We start from the raw sequence: 18,739 nt of genomic DNA, 5'->3' as shown, positions 1-18,739 counted from the left end.
GCATGGGGGAGGTGGCGACGGGAGCCGGCGCGTGGGAAGGAGGGGAGAAGCCACCACCCGACTGCGCTTTACGGCCGAGCGAGGTGGCACGTCAACAGCTATGGCGGAAGGGGAAGAGGCGCTGCCGCCGAGCAGCTGGTGAGTTACGGCGCTGTCGGTGCTCTTCCTCCCGCTGCCTACCGTCCCCTCCGCAGCGGGGCTGGGGGAGGGCAGGGGTGGGCAGGCAGGCGAGAAGGCCCCTCCCCCCGCCGCGCCGCGATCGGGGCGTGGGCCGCCCGTGGTCCTGCCGCGCTGAGCGCTCGGCGGGGAGAGGGCGGCAGGGAGGGTCCCCGGGGCGGCGGCGGCCCCAGCCCCCCGCCGGGCAGGCCCCGACACGGGGGCGGCTTGGGGCGAGCCCGGGGCAAAGGGCTCTGGCGCTCGGCGGCTCCCCGGCCCCGGGAGGGAAAGGGCCGCCGCCAGAGCCGGGGCGGCCCGCGGCCGCGCTGGGCCCGGGGTGGGGCGGGGCGGCTGCCCCGCGCCGTGCCCACGTCCCCCTGCCTGCAGCGCGGTGGCTTTGTTCCGTTCAGCTTCCCCTTCTCCTGCACACCTGTCCGAGCGCAGTTGGCAGCGGTGGGTCCTGCCTTGTTTTCGGGTTGGTTTTGTTCGCCACTGTCCTCGAGTGCATCTGTTACTTAGAATGGATTTTACATTGAACCTGTAGGACAAGAATAGAGACTATTTCTGGAGCGTGTACAGGATCGTTTTGGTGGTGACAGTGACGTTAGTATCTGTTGCATGCGTATTCACTTAAGACTGCTGAGGCTTAAATAAACGTTGTGTTTAAACACTGAAGCTATTCTTACTGCACCCCACATCTCTATTCCTGTGCATCTGCACTTTGTTTTCCTCTTTGCGCCTCTGCATTGCATGTAATTTCTTTCCTTCCTGTTGTTCTGTGCCACTGCATTGCTCTTTGTCCTTCCCATGTACGCACTTTTCAAACAATTACACAGACCCACTTTTTATGATCACTTCCAATCTGATGTTTTTGCATCTAGGCTTTTTTTTATGTGGTGGATCCAAAGTTTCTTCTTAACTGTGCTCAGCCTTCTTTGTGTTTAGTTATCTCACTGTAGGGAAACCGGACTTGACAGATGTGCAGGTGTAGCCGGTATCTGTTCTTTGTCTAGGTTGGTTCTATGAATACAGCTCTTGGATAAAACAACTAAGTATCGTTTACTAACTAATGAAAGTGAATCAATGTTGGTTTTAGTTGGTTTTTTTTTTCTTTTAGTTACAGTTTCAAAACTTATGAAGCACTTTCTACAGGTACAGTAAGTGTTATTTCTAAATACAGGCTTGACTGTTGGGATGTATAATTGCAAAGGTAAGGACAGATTCATTGACAGTGCGGTCTTGATGCTTTGAAGTATAGCCCTGGGCATTGAATAAGAACGCTGTTGAAATATCTCAAGAAAATACTCCAAACCCCTTTCATGACTAATGCTGAAAGAGTATTACAATCTCCCAGATCACAATAAACTGCTGAAATTTCTGTGAAGAACGAGGCACAAATGTGGTTTCTAGACATTTAAAGGCTCAGCCTAGAGTGTGCTGTTCTGACTGGCAGCTTCGGAATGTAACTATAGTAAATTTGATAGCTGGTACTGCTAGGAACGGCAAACTTGAAGGTATTTGTAAAAAGAGACTTTGTACATCTTTATGGAAACAGTCCAAGAGGCTTATGCTTAAACACTACATTAATATGCCAGAATAGGGCTGTACCCTGCAAATAACAAAGTTGTATTCTTTACTGCTTGTTTAGAAACTTCATGTGGCTTTTTGGCTTTGTTGTTGTGGGGGTTTTTTAAAGCCAGTTTCAATGAAATATTTTCTTTTTCATGCATTGATTTAAAATGCTGTCCTATATACTTACCTGAATACTGTTGAACAGTTCTTGTTTTTCTAAGTATAACTTATTTTTTGAATGAGCTGTTTGCTGCAAATTACTACATTATCATGGTTTTGACATATATAGGATTGAGCAATAAAATTTCCCATTTATAAAAAAACAGCCAAAATATAAAATGGTGTGTATATACACCTGAACTCTGCCGGCAACAAAACCAGCAGCACTGATTTCTTGTCCTCTGTTCAGTTCCTTAGGGAGATTCAAAGGCAAATGTAATTCTATGGTCAGAGACTGTGACAGCACCTTGAATATGTAGAATCTAGACATGCTTAGTAACATAATGTGCCCTTTTTATGTTTCCTCTGGGAACTTGACACTTGTGCTGGTGTAAGTCATTTAGGGTGGGGTGGATGGCACAAACAAATGGTGAGTTAAACCCCTCATTGTCCATACTGACTGCTTGTTTTGTTTAACAAAATAGCAGGGGAATTTGGCATTGTATGATACAACTTAAATTTAAAAAAACCTACTAAAACCAAACCACAACTGAAAAAAATGCCTTGTTACTGAGTTATTGAAGGTTGTTATTGAGTGGAGTTATTGAAGGATGAGATTGCCAGCTTTTTCTTCAGTACATACAGGAAGTTTATCAACAGTTTTGATACAAAAATGAGAAAAATCTGTCGGACCTTTTTTATTAAATACTTACTTTTAGCATTTTGGCATATTCTCAAAAATTAGTTTGAGAAATTGCTGGCAGTATTTGATGCTGGAAGACATATCTGCGTCCAAAGCTAAGAATGCTGTGAAACACAAGGAAGGCAGGCTGCTTTCAAGCTGTGCTGTAAAAGCTTAATTCCTTCATTTTTTCTGCTTATTTGATTTGATTTTAGCCATAATTTTAGTCAATGCAACACTTCTAGTCAATAGGATGTATAGACACAAACAAGATGAACTGTTATTAGTTAAAGTGTTTGCAGTTAGAAGTCATAGAGTATTTTCTCCTCATTTGTCAAGTAAATGAATGATTTGAACTTAATTTTTCCTGTTCAGGTTCTCAAACAGATAAAGATATAAACAGTTATGAATTAATTCCTAAAACTTTTTTGTAGATGTTTGTTTAATACTCAAGCTTCGGGGAACTTGATCAAGTAGCGCTTTTTTAAGCTCTATACTTCGAAAGTTAACACCTGAACTAACTAAATATAACTGTAACCACAGATGGAGTTGTTCCTGTACATTTAACTTTGCATTGTAGTCATTCATCTTATGGTCCCAAAATACATTCCCAACTGCTTCAGACAACAGGGTGAGAAAATAATACTTTTTTTTTTTTTTCCCATGCTCAAAATCTGACTACTTAGTATTTGGAGCCATGATATTTCTTCTGAAGGCACACAAACAAAATAATGCTTTGCAGTCAAGTGTAAAATTAACACACTTGAGGGAAAAATAGAGGTAAAAATAACAGGAAATTAATGTTTTTCTCTGAAATTCCATGGGGGGAAGAAAAGTATTCAGTGGTGTTCTGAAACCAATGGATATTTTGAAGTACATGTAAGGGATTGATGTTTGTTTGTTTGTTTTTCAATAGAGAACAAACACTCGTTACCCGTGATTTAATATAGCTCTTGTTTAGGCTTTTTTCCTTTAGTCAGGAGAATCCTACATTAAAAGTAGGAATTGGAGTAACTAGATTATATAAAAGCATACTTTGGGAGGAGAAAAAAGAAGCTTTTATATAGATAATTTTCTGTGGTGGTAAGCTGTGTTCTTTGTTGTGGGAATGTAGAATGACGATTATAAAAATAAATTGATACTAGCTGTTGACTTCAGAAATTCTCATGAACCCTATTCACTTGCCCACTTTTAAGTAAAGCTTTCTTGTGATTACTGCGTGTTATAAACGTGTACGCTACTGTGAGCTTTTTCAAATACTTTGCTTAAACTGGAGTTTAGGCCAACATTAGTAATAAAAAATTAAAAAATATATTAGCCTATATTAGTCCAGTCTGGCACTAATGTGGATACGTACAGTCAGCCTTCATAATTGTTATATGTGTGCCTGTCTTTCTCTTTGCATGATACAATTATCAGAAATCTATGGAAATTTGCAGACTGTTTGTCCTAGGAGACAACAGCTTTGTGGAAACTAAGACTGGTGATGCTCTTGGCTAAGGGGTCAGCTGGCAGCAGCCTGGCTCCTGATGGGGAGGACAGGAGTGAAGTGTGAAGATGTTTAAGAAATAAGATGACTTACGCTGGAACTGGTGGTGGCCCACTGGAGCGTATTGTGAGCACCTATGAGTGTGTTGCTTGAGGAGTGTGGAAGAAAATAACCAAAGAAGCTTTTCAAACGTTACACCATCAAGCAGTTCGAGCTGTATAATCTAAGTGGGAGGATTTGTTCGCCTTTAACAGGCAGGTGTGCAGTGGTAGTTTCAGTGTATATGGATAAAGAGTGATCATCTTGTTTTGGACTGATAAGTGTGTTTTGGTTAATGGATTTGGTACATGTAGAAGATACCTGTTGGGCTGTGAAAATAATAAATCGGTATTAGAGGTGTGCCCATCAGAAATCAAAGCTGTAAACTTCTGAAGCATTTTTCCCAAAAAATGCACTTGGACTTGGAGGAAGCAGCTCAGATGGATTTGTCTGTCTTAATAAGAAATGAGCAGGTGTAAGGGACTTTAGCAGGTACATTCCAGGCATGGTAGTCTACTTGATTGATTATAGTTTCCTTAATATTGTATGTCTTTTCCCTGTATTTGTAGTTTATTGAAACAATTCCTACCATCTTTTCTCTGCTGTTCACATACCTGCGATTTTTTTTAATCCCTTCATTAGTATTTGTAAGTGATTATTACCAAGTACCTCAGAGTCATATTTGAACAAAATAAATAACATTTAAAAAAAAAAGTGGCTGAAACAGAATTCCCAGCAGTTGAAAATTTGTATTGCGTGCAGCTTTCTTTCACATCTTAAGTGTTTTAGCTTAAAAAAAGTCATGTGGATTATCCGTGAAGGTAGTTAACTATTGATTATAGTATGTCACCAGACTGGCATGAATTTCAGAGATGCTTCTGTAAGTATGGAAATTTACTTCAGACACACTAATAGCAACATCGTACATTATGACATTTAAAACTGTATGTCTGGTGGGAATTAACCTTTCAGGCCATGGCTTGCATATAGGCTGGAATTCTACACATCTAACCAAAATTTTGAATAGCATCTAGGAATAGGCAGTGGAGCCATGGCAGAGCAGAAAATAAGGGTGTTTATGTCTGGAGCAATTTGCACATTCTTTCCACAGTAAGTATAATAATTATTCATATGAGCAGAAGACTTCCTAACTGATTTTCGCTCATGAAAGACAAGGATCCAGATTGCTAGCACTTTACTGGAATATTTGCAGCACAACACCAACTGAAATAAGGTAAAACACAGCCAGCAGACGTGTGTTGAAGCATCAAAATCACTCTCATACTTTGTACTTTGCAAGTTTGCCTGAATAGAGTATTTATTAGAAAATAATTTTCTTCATCTTTGAAAAGTCCTTACTAATAGCCTGTGAGCAGTCTTGGGAGTTGATGGAGGAAAAGAGCAGCTAATTGAATTGCAATAAATAACACAGTTTTTTCCCTGCTGTTATTTCATTTAACTGAATGTTAGTAGTGCATTACATGTCTTCATGAGGGAGATCGGCGTATCAGTTTCTTGTTTTTTAAGGTGAAGTAGTAAAGCTAGTATTTGCCTGTCATCTTTACACCAAACAAGATGTGGATGACAGTGTTGAAATTGATCATGATGTTAACCCATGCACAGCTTTTTAAGCTGTATTAGACACTAGTAACTGGTGTAGTTAGTACTCATGGGTCTGTGAAACATTCTTTGCCAGCTGTGTCTTGTAATTTGTGTAGATGTGGTTTTAAGTGTTGATTAACAGATTACTTTTTTTTTTTTCCTCCAAATAACTTCCTTTGGAGGACTTAGAAACAAAATTTAAGTATTGGAATGTAAGACCTTTCCACCTGAAATACAACATGCATGCAGCTGCTAACATTCATTTCCATGTGCCAATTTAATACAACTAATCATGTTTTGTGTGCTATAATTCAAGGCCCCATGGTTGCTTTCTAGTCTGCTTGTCGTATGTGGTGTGTGTGGAAACCTGCAGTATATCTAAGAGCATCCAGCTCTTCAGCTGATCTTTAGGGTTGGCTTCCGTTGAAGTTAGATCATACCAGAGTTCATGCAGTTCTGCTGAGTGCTGGGTCTCTTTATGCAAATGTTCTGGAAAGAGCTGATTTTTATCAGGGTAAACTAATTTGGTGGTTTAATTTTTCCAGTGTTGATTGTTGTGTATGCAGAGCAACAGGATAGGGGATGGAAGTGCAAGTGGACTTGGGTGTTTCCCTCCCCGTTTCTGTCTCGGGAAAGGCATAGTCACTCCTGCATCCTGTAGTTCTTTAAGTGGGCTTTGGGATTTTTATTCTTTTTTTAATACTAAAAAGCTGAGAAAATATGGCAACTCGGTCTCTTTGTAAACTGTGCTTGCTTTCATCCAAATCGGCGAAATTACTTGAAGAAAACCAGCTGTTAGTTGTGCCCTGCTGTATATTTGAAATGATTTAAAGTGCTACAAAAGTGTATTGGCAAAGAAACTGACTGATGCAATGCAAGGATGATACTTCTACTTGTAAATACTTTGAGAAGTCTTAAGTAAGGCTGGCTTGTTGCTTATTACGTATATGCATATGTTCTCACAGGATTGAGATTTTAATCTATTTATTAAAAAGCATGATATTTAGAAACTCAGAAATGTGTGTCTTAAGCTTTCAGAAGACCAAACTTGAGAACCTTTATATCAGGGAGTTAATTGTGGGTATATGGAAATCAAAGTAGTAGACAAGAACTCAACAGCTGACATTCTTTTTCCATGGGCATTTTGGAATTGACTACGTAGTATGTAACACAGAGCAATTATACCGATAACACTTTAACATCTGTTACTCCGTGTGTATAAATAGATGTGTTATTCACAAGGAATGCATCTTCATACTTAAATACCTGTCCCGTATGAACAGTCATGTTCTGTGTTTTGCTCTGGCTATAAACCTTTCCTGGATGTGTGTTTAACTCCTCGCGTACATGGAACAAAGCCGTTCTTAAGGCATATGTCAGAACTAGTAGAGAACAGTTAAGAGGATACAGTAAGGGAGAAGTTTTGCCTACGGGACCTGTGTACCGCTGCCATTGCTGTTTTTCCAGTGAACCTGGTGTTCTGCCCCTGCTCTGCTATATGATACTGAAATTTCTGAAATCATCAGATGTATTTCTCTCACTATTGACAGCATGAAACTGTAGAAAGTCTGCAGAAGCAATCAGAGAGATTGTAAAGTAATAGTTTCTGAATGCATACCTTCTTACCTATAATGCTTATGAACTTTTATTGTCTTATTATGGCAACTTAAATGTCGTTACTGTTTGACTGTCTTGCAAATTTGTGTATTTTGCTATTCTACACTATTGTTACTGGTTTTGTATGTTTTAATTTAGCCTTGTGCACATGTCCGCACTTACAGTACTAGAACTTTAAAGTTAAGTAAATCTGAGTTTGACTAAAAGGTCCTTTCCCATTTCAGGGAAAGATGGGGTTAAAAGCTGACTGTTCTAAACCTTTGAAAGAAGTTTTCTGTTTTCTAGGTCATCTAATTTTATTTCAAAGAACTCTGCCATCTAATTTAGGTGTAATGTTTTCTTTTAATGCATTGTGTTTTATGTGAAAACTTGCTGTGTACCTCCAGTCATAAACTATAACTAAATTTGCATTTTTGTGATACATTTTGCAACATTGCCACTTCCTGAAAACAAAACAAAAATGCCCTGAACATATTTGTTCTTGTATGTAAATTGAATGGCATTAGAAGGTTGGACAAGTAGCCTTTACAATAAAGGAATAAGTAACATTTTGCAAATATTTATTTTTAGTAATTGGCAAATTGTCTATATTATACATTTACATATGTGTGGGTTTTGCCTGATAGTAGCCTCCAGTCTACTTCTATTTAATAGATAAACATTGGAAAATATTTTACAATTCATTTTTAATAAACACATTATTTTAGGGAAAAAGATCTTGCGGATGCTCTAGAAGAAGGAGGCTGTGATCTTGAAACTGTGAGAAACATCATTCAAGGAAGGCAATTGCCTGCTGATCTGAGGGCCAAAGTCTGGAAGGTAAGTATAAGCATAAATCAAGAAGCAGGAAATACTTGGAGCTGTTTGCTTTGAGGTAAATGATTTAATTACCAGGCATCTCTACAAAAGATATGTAGTACTAGAATTTTAATGCGCATGTGTGTTCATTTAGTTTTAGAATATTCTTCTTTATTGAGTTAAATTACTGAGTTCAGTAATTGGGTAACTACAAAAGGACACCAAAATGTTTAGAGGGTTTTCTGTTTTTGTTTTCAGATTGCACTTAATGTTGTAGGAAAGGGGGACAGCCTAGCATCCTGGGATGGCTCTTTAGACCTACCTGACCAGGGTATAATTCATAAGGATTGCCAAGAGCTAATTGGTAAGTTAAGTTGCATGTAGATCACCTATGTGAAAACTACTGTATTCCCAGTTGTCTTAGGGCTTTGTTATTTGAATTAAATAATTTAAATTATTATTACATTTTGGAGGAAGCTTTGAGGAGTAAAATGAGAGAGCAGAGAAAATCACTAAGAAATCATAAGAAAACAGTACTTTATCTGCACTGTAACTCTGGGATGGGTGACATCACGGAATTTTAAAGTTTTAGCTTGTAAATGATAGTTTGCATGGTCATAAAGTTTCAGGAGTTGGAAAAAAATTACATTTTTTTTCATGTTCCATCTTTTAAATGAGACGCTCTTTCTGTAGTGTCCTTCAGGTTTTTGTCTGACTGGTTCTTAATCTGGAAAGCTGATATAGCACCAAAATGCATATCAAACTTTAAGGGAAGAAATATGTTAAACATTTTAGACGTTAAAGGACTATGTTTAAGAAATATATTTTTTGAATAGTGTTTTCAGCAAAAGTGAAAGGTTGTGTTTGTGAAAGCAAGAAGCTGCCAGGACATTGGAAATAATATTCCAGTATGTCTGTAAGGAGCTGCCACAGGATCTGGTTGGCAGCTCATCACAAAAATGGCTAAATCACTAACACCATGCAGTAGCATTAGTATCAGTGATCAGATGATGGAGTCAATGCTGACTGGTAAATTAGGGTAGTTCTTAATGGCATTGATAAGAGAATCTTCTGTTAGGCTACCTGTCATGCTTTAATTTATTCTTGCACAATTGAAAGTTAAGGCAGAGAGTGGAGTTACAGCATGGGTATATAACCTACCACTTTTAAAATGCAGTTCTGCGTTTTCTAGCTCTAGAATCTAGTAGGGCTTATTTTCCTTCTATTTCTGTACTGTAGGGGGAAGCTGGGAGGAAATTTCTCTTGTGTTATTTAATAACAGTGTCTTTTCAGGAAGATGGCAAAACATCCCTTCATAACATACGAAATGAAGCATTTCAATATCCGTTAGTTTTCCTGTCGTCTTTATTGGCAAATATTTTGTAACAGAAAACAATATTAAACTGATTAAAGCAATACATGTAATATTAGTTCAGAATGAAGGCTATATAGAGATGTCAGGTTTGGGTTGGATTAAATCTCTTCATTTCAATGCTTTAGCAAAGCAAGTAGTCTCCAAATTTGAAGTAAATCTTCAGATGGCATTTGGATTTTATGTACTCTTTTATTTTCCCAAGAGATGGAGGAAAGGCAATGCCAAATATTGACTGGCTTTGGGGAAGTATTAGAGACTTATGTAATAAAAAATTTATTAACAGTAATGAGACTCATGATCTTATAATTGAAGGGGGAAAATGTTCACTAGAAATTTAATGCCACTGCATTAATGTAGTGTGTAGTCATCTCTTCCCTCTGTCCTGGACATAACATGGTTATTACTTCTCTTACTGTAAGTCACTTTAGCTATAGTAAAACGGACAGAATTTAGGTATGGATTAAAATGAATTTGTGTGGAATAGAACCAATTGGATCTGATTGGATTAAACCAAATGTATTTTGAAAATACATAATTCATGGTGTACTTAATATTAAACTGAAAATTTTATGAACTTACACAAAAGTCTGGTTTCACTACAATCTATAATAAATACTGGTATATTTAACTGTAAGTTGTTATTTCGTCACATGGAGGAAGGCATAATTTGGGGTGTGGTACTGACATAGTATGTCTTAGATTGGTCGTCTCAGGTGAGGTGGATGCCAGTACTTCTTTGTGCAGGAAGATGCTTTGGAACTAATGAAAACTTAGACTTCCTGTATGTATCCAACTCAGTAAGGACGGTATTTAAGAGGTGTTTAGCTTACCACCTTAATTACAGAACTGGTTTTGTACGGGGTTTTTTGGTGCATCATCCGGATGCAGCAGGATAAATAGGGGACATATAATCTTTTTATTGCCTTACATTTGTAAGAATCTGAAACAATATACTACATCTATATAAAAGATTATATATGTTCTTGATTAATGTATCTTCTGATTAGCAACAATACCAAATCAAATTTAAAAGCCAGGTGTAGTTGTATAGTTTAGTGTCTCTCTTTATAGTTACCCTAACAACCTCAAATTTAAACTACTGTTAGGAAAATTACTTCGAAGTAGAGATTTTTATTTATATAAAAATGGTTTATATGTTAATAATAAAACTTAAGTCTGTAAGCCAAGCTGATATCAAACTACTGATTTTCATGAATTTGCATGTCAGTGGGTTTTTGAGGAATGGGAGGTATGCGTTGTAGGTTGTTCTGTGTTGAAATTCAGATGAATTTTTTGATGTGTTCAGCATAAGTTATGTGCTGAACGCATCAAATAGGAATAGAAGAGGGGCATTCTGTTCATTAAAAGAATCTGCTTTGTTTCATAGAGACCCTAGAAAACTCAGATTTCTTTCATCCTGTTGTTGCAATATTTATATGATATTTAAATGCCTTATCCTACTGAGGTTATAAAATCACCTGTATTTTGTTGCCTTTTTGTAAGCATTTAGTCCAAGCTGCTAGTTTTCTGTTTGTCTGGTTTTGTTGGGTTTTTTTTTTTCCCCCAAGCAGTCCCTATAGGTGCAATTGTGCTATGAAATGATCTCAGTCAGTTTCTTTGAAAGGCTGTTAATACAGTTTATATTGCTGTGCCTGTTTCAGACCAGTTGTCAGTGCCAGAAGAGGAGAAGTCAGTATTACTTTTGGATATCGAGTCTGTTATTACTTTTTATTGTAAATCACGCAATGTTAAGTACAGTTCTTGCCTTGGCTGGATACATCTACTCAAACCTCTGGTGCACCTTCGTTTGCCACGCAGTGATTTGTACAACTGCTTTTATGCTATCATGAATAAATTCATTCCAAGGTAAAACTCTCTTTCTTTTGCCTGGGTGATATTTTTATCGGCATTAAAAGTATTCTCTGAAATGATGTGCATGTTGGTTTCAAGTAGAGTAGCAATGTTTGTTGTCAGAAACTTGTCAGATTCCTTTGTATGATAATAAATTGAATCATCTTTCACTATGCGTTGGTTTGAAGTCCAGGAGATGGTTGAGTTGGTTTAAGATCTAATAAAGAGTTAGCATGTCACTAGTTAGACATAGACTTGATATGCCTTTTAAAGAACAACTGGAATTTCATGCTATATGAAAAATTGTTTAGGAACTATCTAATTCACATATGTTATATGAAAGCATTTTTTCTTCCCTTTCCTAGCATTTTTGGTACCTAAAATGCTTCTATCCTTGTCACTTCAAAGTACTTTGGAAGCATTAATTAAGTCTCAAAATCTCTTTAAAAGAAGTGATTGATATTTTCACTGTTTATTCTACTGAGCTGGGACTGAAATAATTTTTTTAAGTTGTTAGGTTTTGGGAGAGGGTGAGGGGTGGTGAGCTTTTCATGCTGTTTTATAGGTGCTCTTACTAAAACAATTTTTTATTTATATTGGAGTAGCACCATGACAGTCCAGTGAGGCTACAGGGTCTTCTGATTAAGACCTTGTGAAATAACGTATGGATAGTCTGTAATTAAAGATCTTAGTCAGATTCCCTGGTGAGGAGATTGCAGTCCAGCTGCTGGATGTGTGTCCATAATACGAAAAGTGCACATTTGGTGTCGTGGCAGGAAATACTTATCCATCCTGTCACTTGACTCAGCTTGTGTCTGTTTCTGATTTAAAATACTGTTGGGCTCTGAACTGCTTGGGGATAGTGGCATTATGGTCATGTAACTCACGTACTTTCAGCCACAGAAGCCTTTCAGAGTGTCTAGTATTTGAGTTTCTCTGTAAGAACCTAGGTGGTGGTTCAGTGAGATGTAGACGGTTTTCTCTTCCCCACCCCCCTCCCCTGCAAAGGCACAGAAAGACAATTTGTAGTAGACTTGCAAATCTTTGCTTAGATCAGTTTGGTCTTGATTTGATATTTGAGTGCTGGACCATCATTACTATTTAATAAAAGTTTCATTTTTAATTTTTTGCTATTTTTGTTTTTTAAGTCATATGCTTTTTGGTCACATTTTCTCACATTTTGTAACTATCATTAAATATTTATTGGGAATTTATTCTAACAGAATATTGTCAACAGGTGAGCAAATTGTACAGCATGATCTGTTGGACCACATTTCTTCAATTTTTAATTTTTTTTTTTTTTTAAAGAGCATCTCTAGCAAGCCAAAGGAAGAATGAGGGCGAAACCCCCAACATAATAAGCTATTTTAGATGAGGGAGGTTTTGCTGTTTTTCTCTTGGAAAAACAGTTACTCTTAAGGCTTTTGGTATAAAGTGCCCTGTGCATACCTGTCTTTCTTTTCCTCCTGCCCTTCCTCTAGAATGGTAAGTTTTGTGAACTAATAAACAGCTGATATGGAAGTCCTTGGTTGTCAGTATTCTTTGTTTGGGCCATAAGCAGAAGAAATCAGATATGCAGTTGAGTAGATGATTTTTGTGAGAGCTTGTAAGGTAGTAAACTAATTAAAATGTGGCAAGTGGGTAATGGAAGTGTGTCTCATCGCAGGGCCTACTTGAGGATGATGCTTACATTACATCAGTGTTACCTCTAATGGAGGGTGGAAAATAGCTTCCTTTTTTTTGTTTTACAAAAACAACAGCAAACAAAACCCAAACACCCTACCCAGGAAAAAAAAATACTGACAACAACAACGACAAACCACCCTCTCCTAAACTAAAATGTAGGTTGGTTTCCAGGGCAATTTACTTTTGTTTAGCTACATTTTTAATTTTTTTTGCTTTGCTTTTTTGTTTTTTTTTTTACTAGTTCTTCCAGTGGCTGCATCCGCTGCTTCCATGGGGCTTCTGGCTAGGAAGTAACAGATAGGCACAGGAATTCACAATTCCTGATAACTGGGGGGGTTGTTGGTTTGGGGGGGGGGATTGTTCTTGCATGGTTGGGTGGGGTTTTGTTTTGTTTTATTTAAACGGGGTATTTGTTAAGGATTGATTATTAGTATAGGTACCAGAAGTAAAAAAAATTGAGCAAAACAGTCAAGAAAAATATCTAAACGAGGTTGTTCCATTGCCAGTAGAAATGTGGAAAGATTCTTTTTGAAGTTATTTTTGGGTATATACCCATTCTTAATGTTAAAAGGTGGTAAAGAATGACTTGACTGACTGGAGTAATTGACCATATTAACCATTGAAACAGAGTAATTTGCAAATCTAGCTTCTTATGCTAAATTAATTAATACTTTTCTTTTCACACTTTTTGTCCTGGTAACTTAATGGGAAGTCAGAGTTCTTGCGATAATTTCAAAAAAGAATCCCCATGTATAATTTGCTCTGAATGTTTACATTTCACCCACATAGACTTACCCTTTTTTAAGAAAGTTAGGCTGATATTTGTGTTTGGAGATCTGTGTGTCAAGTTTCACATAAGTTTACTTAAGTTTTTAAGCACTTGAGATTTGTTCCTGATGTCTTTAAACAACTATTTCTTTATTTTAAATATTCCTTTATTTCCTGCTTGATTAATTGACATTTTGTAGTTATTCATGTATGAATTAAGCATCTTTTAACTTCACTTTGGCTGAAGGAATGATTTATATGTTATTAATTCGGTTTTTAGTTAACAATACTAATGCCATGCTAGCCCTGTTTAGATATTTAAATCTCTTTTAAATACTTCTGTACTATATACTCAAAGTATTGGCAGTATTTTGTTCTTTCTCCTGCCTTATTAATATAGTGGGGCGTTCAGTGTTTGTGGGCTTTTTGTTGTTTTGTGGGGCTTTTTTAACTCTTGAGGTAAGTTGACTTCGTGGTCAGTCCCTGTGAATTAAAAAAACAATATAGGAAATTGCATAATCACAACTAATAAAGAATTGCTGTAAGTCTGATAGCTGGATAGTGCTGGGGGGATTTATGATTTTCACTGCTACTTTTTAGGGATTGTTTTATGAAGGGAAGACCATTTCATCTGTTCAGACTGCTTCTTCAGTACCATGAGCCTGAACTCTGCTCCTTTCTTGATACTAAGAAGATGACTCCAGACTCGTATGCACTCAACTGGGTAATAAAGTGAAAGTAGGGAAACATCATGAAAAATAAATTCTGTTAAAATTTAAGTATGTGTTGCCAGTTTATGGAAGAGTAGTACAAGAGATTAGAACTGCATGTATTGAAATAAATTGCATGTTTTAGTGTAGTGTGGGCTTTTTCTCTTCAGTTGAACAGAAGGTATGAGATCTTGTTAACATCACATTTTTATTGTACTGGATATTAATTGAGCCACTTATATTAGGAACTATTGAAATAAGTAAGAATTACAGCAACTGATGTACTCAAAAAATAAGAAGCTGTGATGTTAGTTTTTGTAGTGGGCAGCTATATGGTTATAGATACGGATAAGCATCAGCCTAACGAGTCTTTTAAAGTCAAATTACTAATAGTTTTAAAAACCTCCATGCTAATATATTGGACTGCCTCCTGTGGTGTTGTGCCTTTGAGATATAGGTGCATATATTTTACAGTTCCTCAAGAACTGGTCACTTCCTCCTGACCTTAACTTCAAAACTGCTTCAGGTTGGGGGTAGTTATAAAGGCACTTACCTCTGTCACTGTTTTTTTTATAGAGTTTGTGCAGCAAGACTACAAAATAAACCAGCAGAATTCTCATGTTTCAATGCTACTTAGTATATGCAATGCAATACAGTGGTTGCAGAGGCAGTCTGTAAATTAATAAAGAAGACTTTGACCCATGAACTCTTCTAGGCTCTTTCATTCAGAGACCTGTCATTGCCTTGTTATTCAGGGACATTTTGTCTTCAGTTGTGTTTGGTTCAGAGTTGGATAGCTCTTCTTACCACTTGTTACAGAAGTATACTAGGAAGTGTTGAAATATTCCATGATAGTGTTTATAAAAAGATAAGTGAGCTTTCAAAAGCCATAGCTCTGTTCATAAAGAATTTGTTTGCATCAGCGAGTCAGTAGGACCCCAGTGAATCCAGCTGGTATGCATTTCAGTTAGATGTGACTGCAAATATTACCTGGCATGTATGAAAACAAGTTCTTACCTTTTCTTTTATCCACTTTGAACTTTGCACGTCAGAGAGGATATATTTTTAAATGAGAACATGGGAACAGGCACGGTTTGTTAAATGGTAATGAAAATTTTCTGTGCTTGCAAATGTTTAATTACTTAGCTATAAAGCACCATAATGGAACATTAAGTCAAATTAATGTGCAACCATGTTCAATTAGCTCTGTTCAGCTGTGGAAAACAGACATTGTTGTTTACAGGATCCTTTCAAAGTCCTGTTTGCTAAGCTTGTTGAGTAAATACATTCTCTTATTATTGTCTTGTTGGTATAATCGGTATTTAGGAGTGGCTATGAGCTAAACAGTATTCCAGCCCAATTGTGTTCTCTCTGGTTGAATTTGCAAGGCTGACAGTGTACAGCTGAGTTTGCTTTCACAGTAGGTGTATTTATTCACAAATAATCTGTACCATTACTGCTCTGTTTCCATAAAAATTGTTTTTGAGGGTAGAACCATCCTTCAATACATGGTGCAAATGTATGTTTTAACATAATTTTGTTGATTTTGTTTTGGATATCTCTGCTAAACATGTTACCCCAATGAGATTGTTTCTGGTTATTCCTTTCTCACACCATTTTCCAAATTTATAGCTTGGAAGCCTCTTCTCATATTACTGTTCAGCTGAAGTCACTCAGGCAATATGGGATGGATATCTACAACAAGCAGATCCATTCTTCATTTATTTCTTAATGTTAATCATCCTCGTCAATGCAAAGTAAGTATAGTTAATTCTTGGAGATGTTCCTTGCTGACAGTTTTAATTCACTTTTGTTTTGGGTTTACTAACTTTATCTATGCCTGTAACTTCACTGTTTTCAGAGACGTTATCTTAGCACAAGAATCGGATAAAGAAGAAATGATAAGTAAGTACTTCTCATACATAGCTGCTAGTGAAATATTTGCCATATAGTGTAATCCCTATTGATTATTATTTTTCATTACTAAATAACTGAATTCTTTATTTCCCTGTGATTTTTTTCATTAATAAATTCCCTCATTTACTAACTACTTTCTCACTGCTCTTCTGTTGCATCACGTTTCCTCTGTCCTTAACATTCTTTTCTTCTGTTTCCTTTTAGCATGCCCACACTTGGGTTTATATTTCAGTTTGGAGTCAAATCACCATGTTTCTAAACCCAGAGCAGCAGCTTTCAAATCATTCCTCAAATCTTCTGCATTTGTTGCATTTTTCCAGATTATTATCTTTGTATGCACTTGATTTGACCCCAGTTCATTGTTCTTGTCTTACCCTCTTCTGTTTTTAAAGAAATTACACTAAATTTCTTGTGAGCCTATTTCACCTGCCTCTATTTTTTTACATGGCATAATACAATATAATTAATAATCTTCTAGTAGTTAAAAATGAGGGTGGGTCCTTGGAATTTTGTCTTTGCTATATACTGCAGAACTGTACCCTTGTACCATTCTGGACATAACAGAACTACTGATTAAATACTCTGTTTTAGAGGATTCTCTTGGTCAGCCCTCTTTAGAAAAGGCAGCTGACTTAGTACTACAACTGAAAGCTAAAAGTATACAGAGGTAAAAGTGTGGTAAAAAAGAATCAGCATGGGAAGTTTGAACTCTAGCAGATAGCATAGGTTTCCTGTGGATGAGGAATATTTCCTGTATCTTCTTTTCCCACCTGGTGAGTGAATCAACTTTCATGTTTGTTTAATAAACTCAATTGTGTTGTGCCTTATTTAAAAATAAGATATTTTATTGTGTGAAAAGATGTATGGTCCTTCTTTTCTGTGTCTGAAATAATGGTGCACTCATGTTTTCTGTATATCTCAGAATTCTTAGAAGCTTCGCCAGCCAATCTTGATTTAGAGGATATAGAAGATCTCTTCTCTTTGGCACAATATTACTGTAGCAAGACTCCAGCTTCCTTCAGGAAGGTAATAAAGTAATCTTGATATTCTCTCACTTTTGGTACTGTTTAAGCTCCTTGTGACAGTAACTGAATATTTCATTGTGATGTGTTTTAAAACATTTTTTTCATGTTGTTACTCTGGTGGTATTTACTGTTAGGATCTTTGAAAGATAAGAAGATTAACTGAAACATGTTAGAGAGAAGCTTCCCTTCAATATTCTTATTTCATGACTGATGACCTTGTTTTGCAAACCAGGTTCTTGTAAAAACTGATGAAGCAAAAATGCTATACTGACACAATTGCTTTGTAGTAGACTGCACAGCAGTCCTAGCTGTACTTGTGACAGCAAACAGGAAAAAGTCACTTTCTAGAGATAAAGTTGTCATCACCTCCACTGTTCTTGCAGTTCTTCCTTACTCAAGATAACTGACTTCAGTGAATCCATGAAATAAGTGTGATTGATGGTTATTGCCTTTGGCTTGTGTGTACTTTGTCTGATGTGTGTAGACAGGTATGTGAGAGGCATGTGAGATTTTTTGGGAAGAAAAAAAAGCCAAAACAAAATGTTGGCATGCTCAGAGTGGTAAACAAGCATGTTTCTAATGGAAGTTCAGGCCTTGCCATGATTTGCAGAAAGAATTTCCATTAATCAAAATTTTGACTATGTGGACAAAGATGTGCGTGTATCAGGCTTAATGTTGTGACATGGATATAGTTTTACTTAAAGCCTTCACATCTAAAGACAATGGCTTCAGTTAACTTTTCTTTTCCTTGCCTTATTAGGACAACCACAGTCTTTTTGGCAGTAGCTTGCTGGGACTCAAAGATGATGATACATATTTGAGCCAGGCTCTCTGTCTAGCAGTTTCTGTGTCTGAGATTCTTCAAGCAAATCAGCAACAAGGAGTTGGTATCTGAATTACTCTCCCCACCCTCAATTTTACAGAAAAGAATTGCTTTGCTTTGTGTATCACATATATTTAAGTGCTAACAATGCAGATGAATATTTTCTATCTCAGGAAAAAGTATTCTTGTTTTGAAGTTGTCTCCCTTATAAATCATCTGCTGATGCAATGCATTTGTGCATAACAACTAGATCTACAGCCCAGGGGAGCTTAATACAGCTGATTTGAATCTGAGGAGTGGGAGCTTAAAGGAATAGCTCACTAATTTGAATACCTTTCCAAATGTAACTATTGTAAAGGAAAATTTAAAACTTGCTACTTGGCACCTTTAAGAAGAATTCCATTATGAAATATCTCCTTATGTCAATGAAAGGTTTAAAAAACCAAAAAAAATTGGTTAAAGCTATTTCG

General features: G+C 37.0%; 1 protein-coding gene across 6 annotated transcripts in view; it reads left to right on the top strand.

Annotated features, from left to right (window-relative positions):
• The window catches only part of TBC1D23 (TBC1 domain family member 23), a 36,016-nt gene continuing 17,277 nt past the window's right edge, over positions 1-18,739 (top strand). For 5 of the 6 annotated variants that reach the window (XR_008730894.1, XR_008730892.1, XR_008730893.1 and 2 more), the window contains exons 1-9: positions 1-138; positions 8,024-8,135; positions 8,373-8,478; positions 11,151-11,355; positions 14,395-14,518; positions 16,137-16,261; positions 16,366-16,409; positions 17,344-17,447; positions 18,207-18,329. Coding sequence is in view for 2 of the 6 variants with exons in the window: in XM_055702027.1 (XP_055558002.1) it covers positions 101-138; positions 8,024-8,135; positions 8,373-8,478; positions 11,151-11,355; positions 14,395-14,518; positions 16,137-16,261; positions 16,366-16,409; positions 17,344-17,447; positions 18,207-18,329 (981 nt within the window). In the remaining 4 variants the exon portion in view is untranslated. The remainder of the gene's footprint in view (positions 139-8,023; positions 8,136-8,372; positions 8,479-11,150; positions 11,356-14,394; positions 14,519-16,136; positions 16,262-16,365; positions 16,410-17,343; positions 17,448-18,206; positions 18,330-18,739) is intronic. The other variant, XM_055702028.1, reaches the window with a different exon arrangement.

The sequence above is a fragment of the Falco cherrug genome, chromosome 2 (assembly GCF_023634085.1).
Source record: "Falco cherrug isolate bFalChe1 chromosome 2, bFalChe1.pri, whole genome shotgun sequence".
Lineage (NCBI taxonomy): Eukaryota > Metazoa > Chordata > Aves > Falconiformes > Falconidae > Falco > Falco cherrug.
This window is presented reverse-complemented; position numbering and strand designations above follow the sequence as displayed.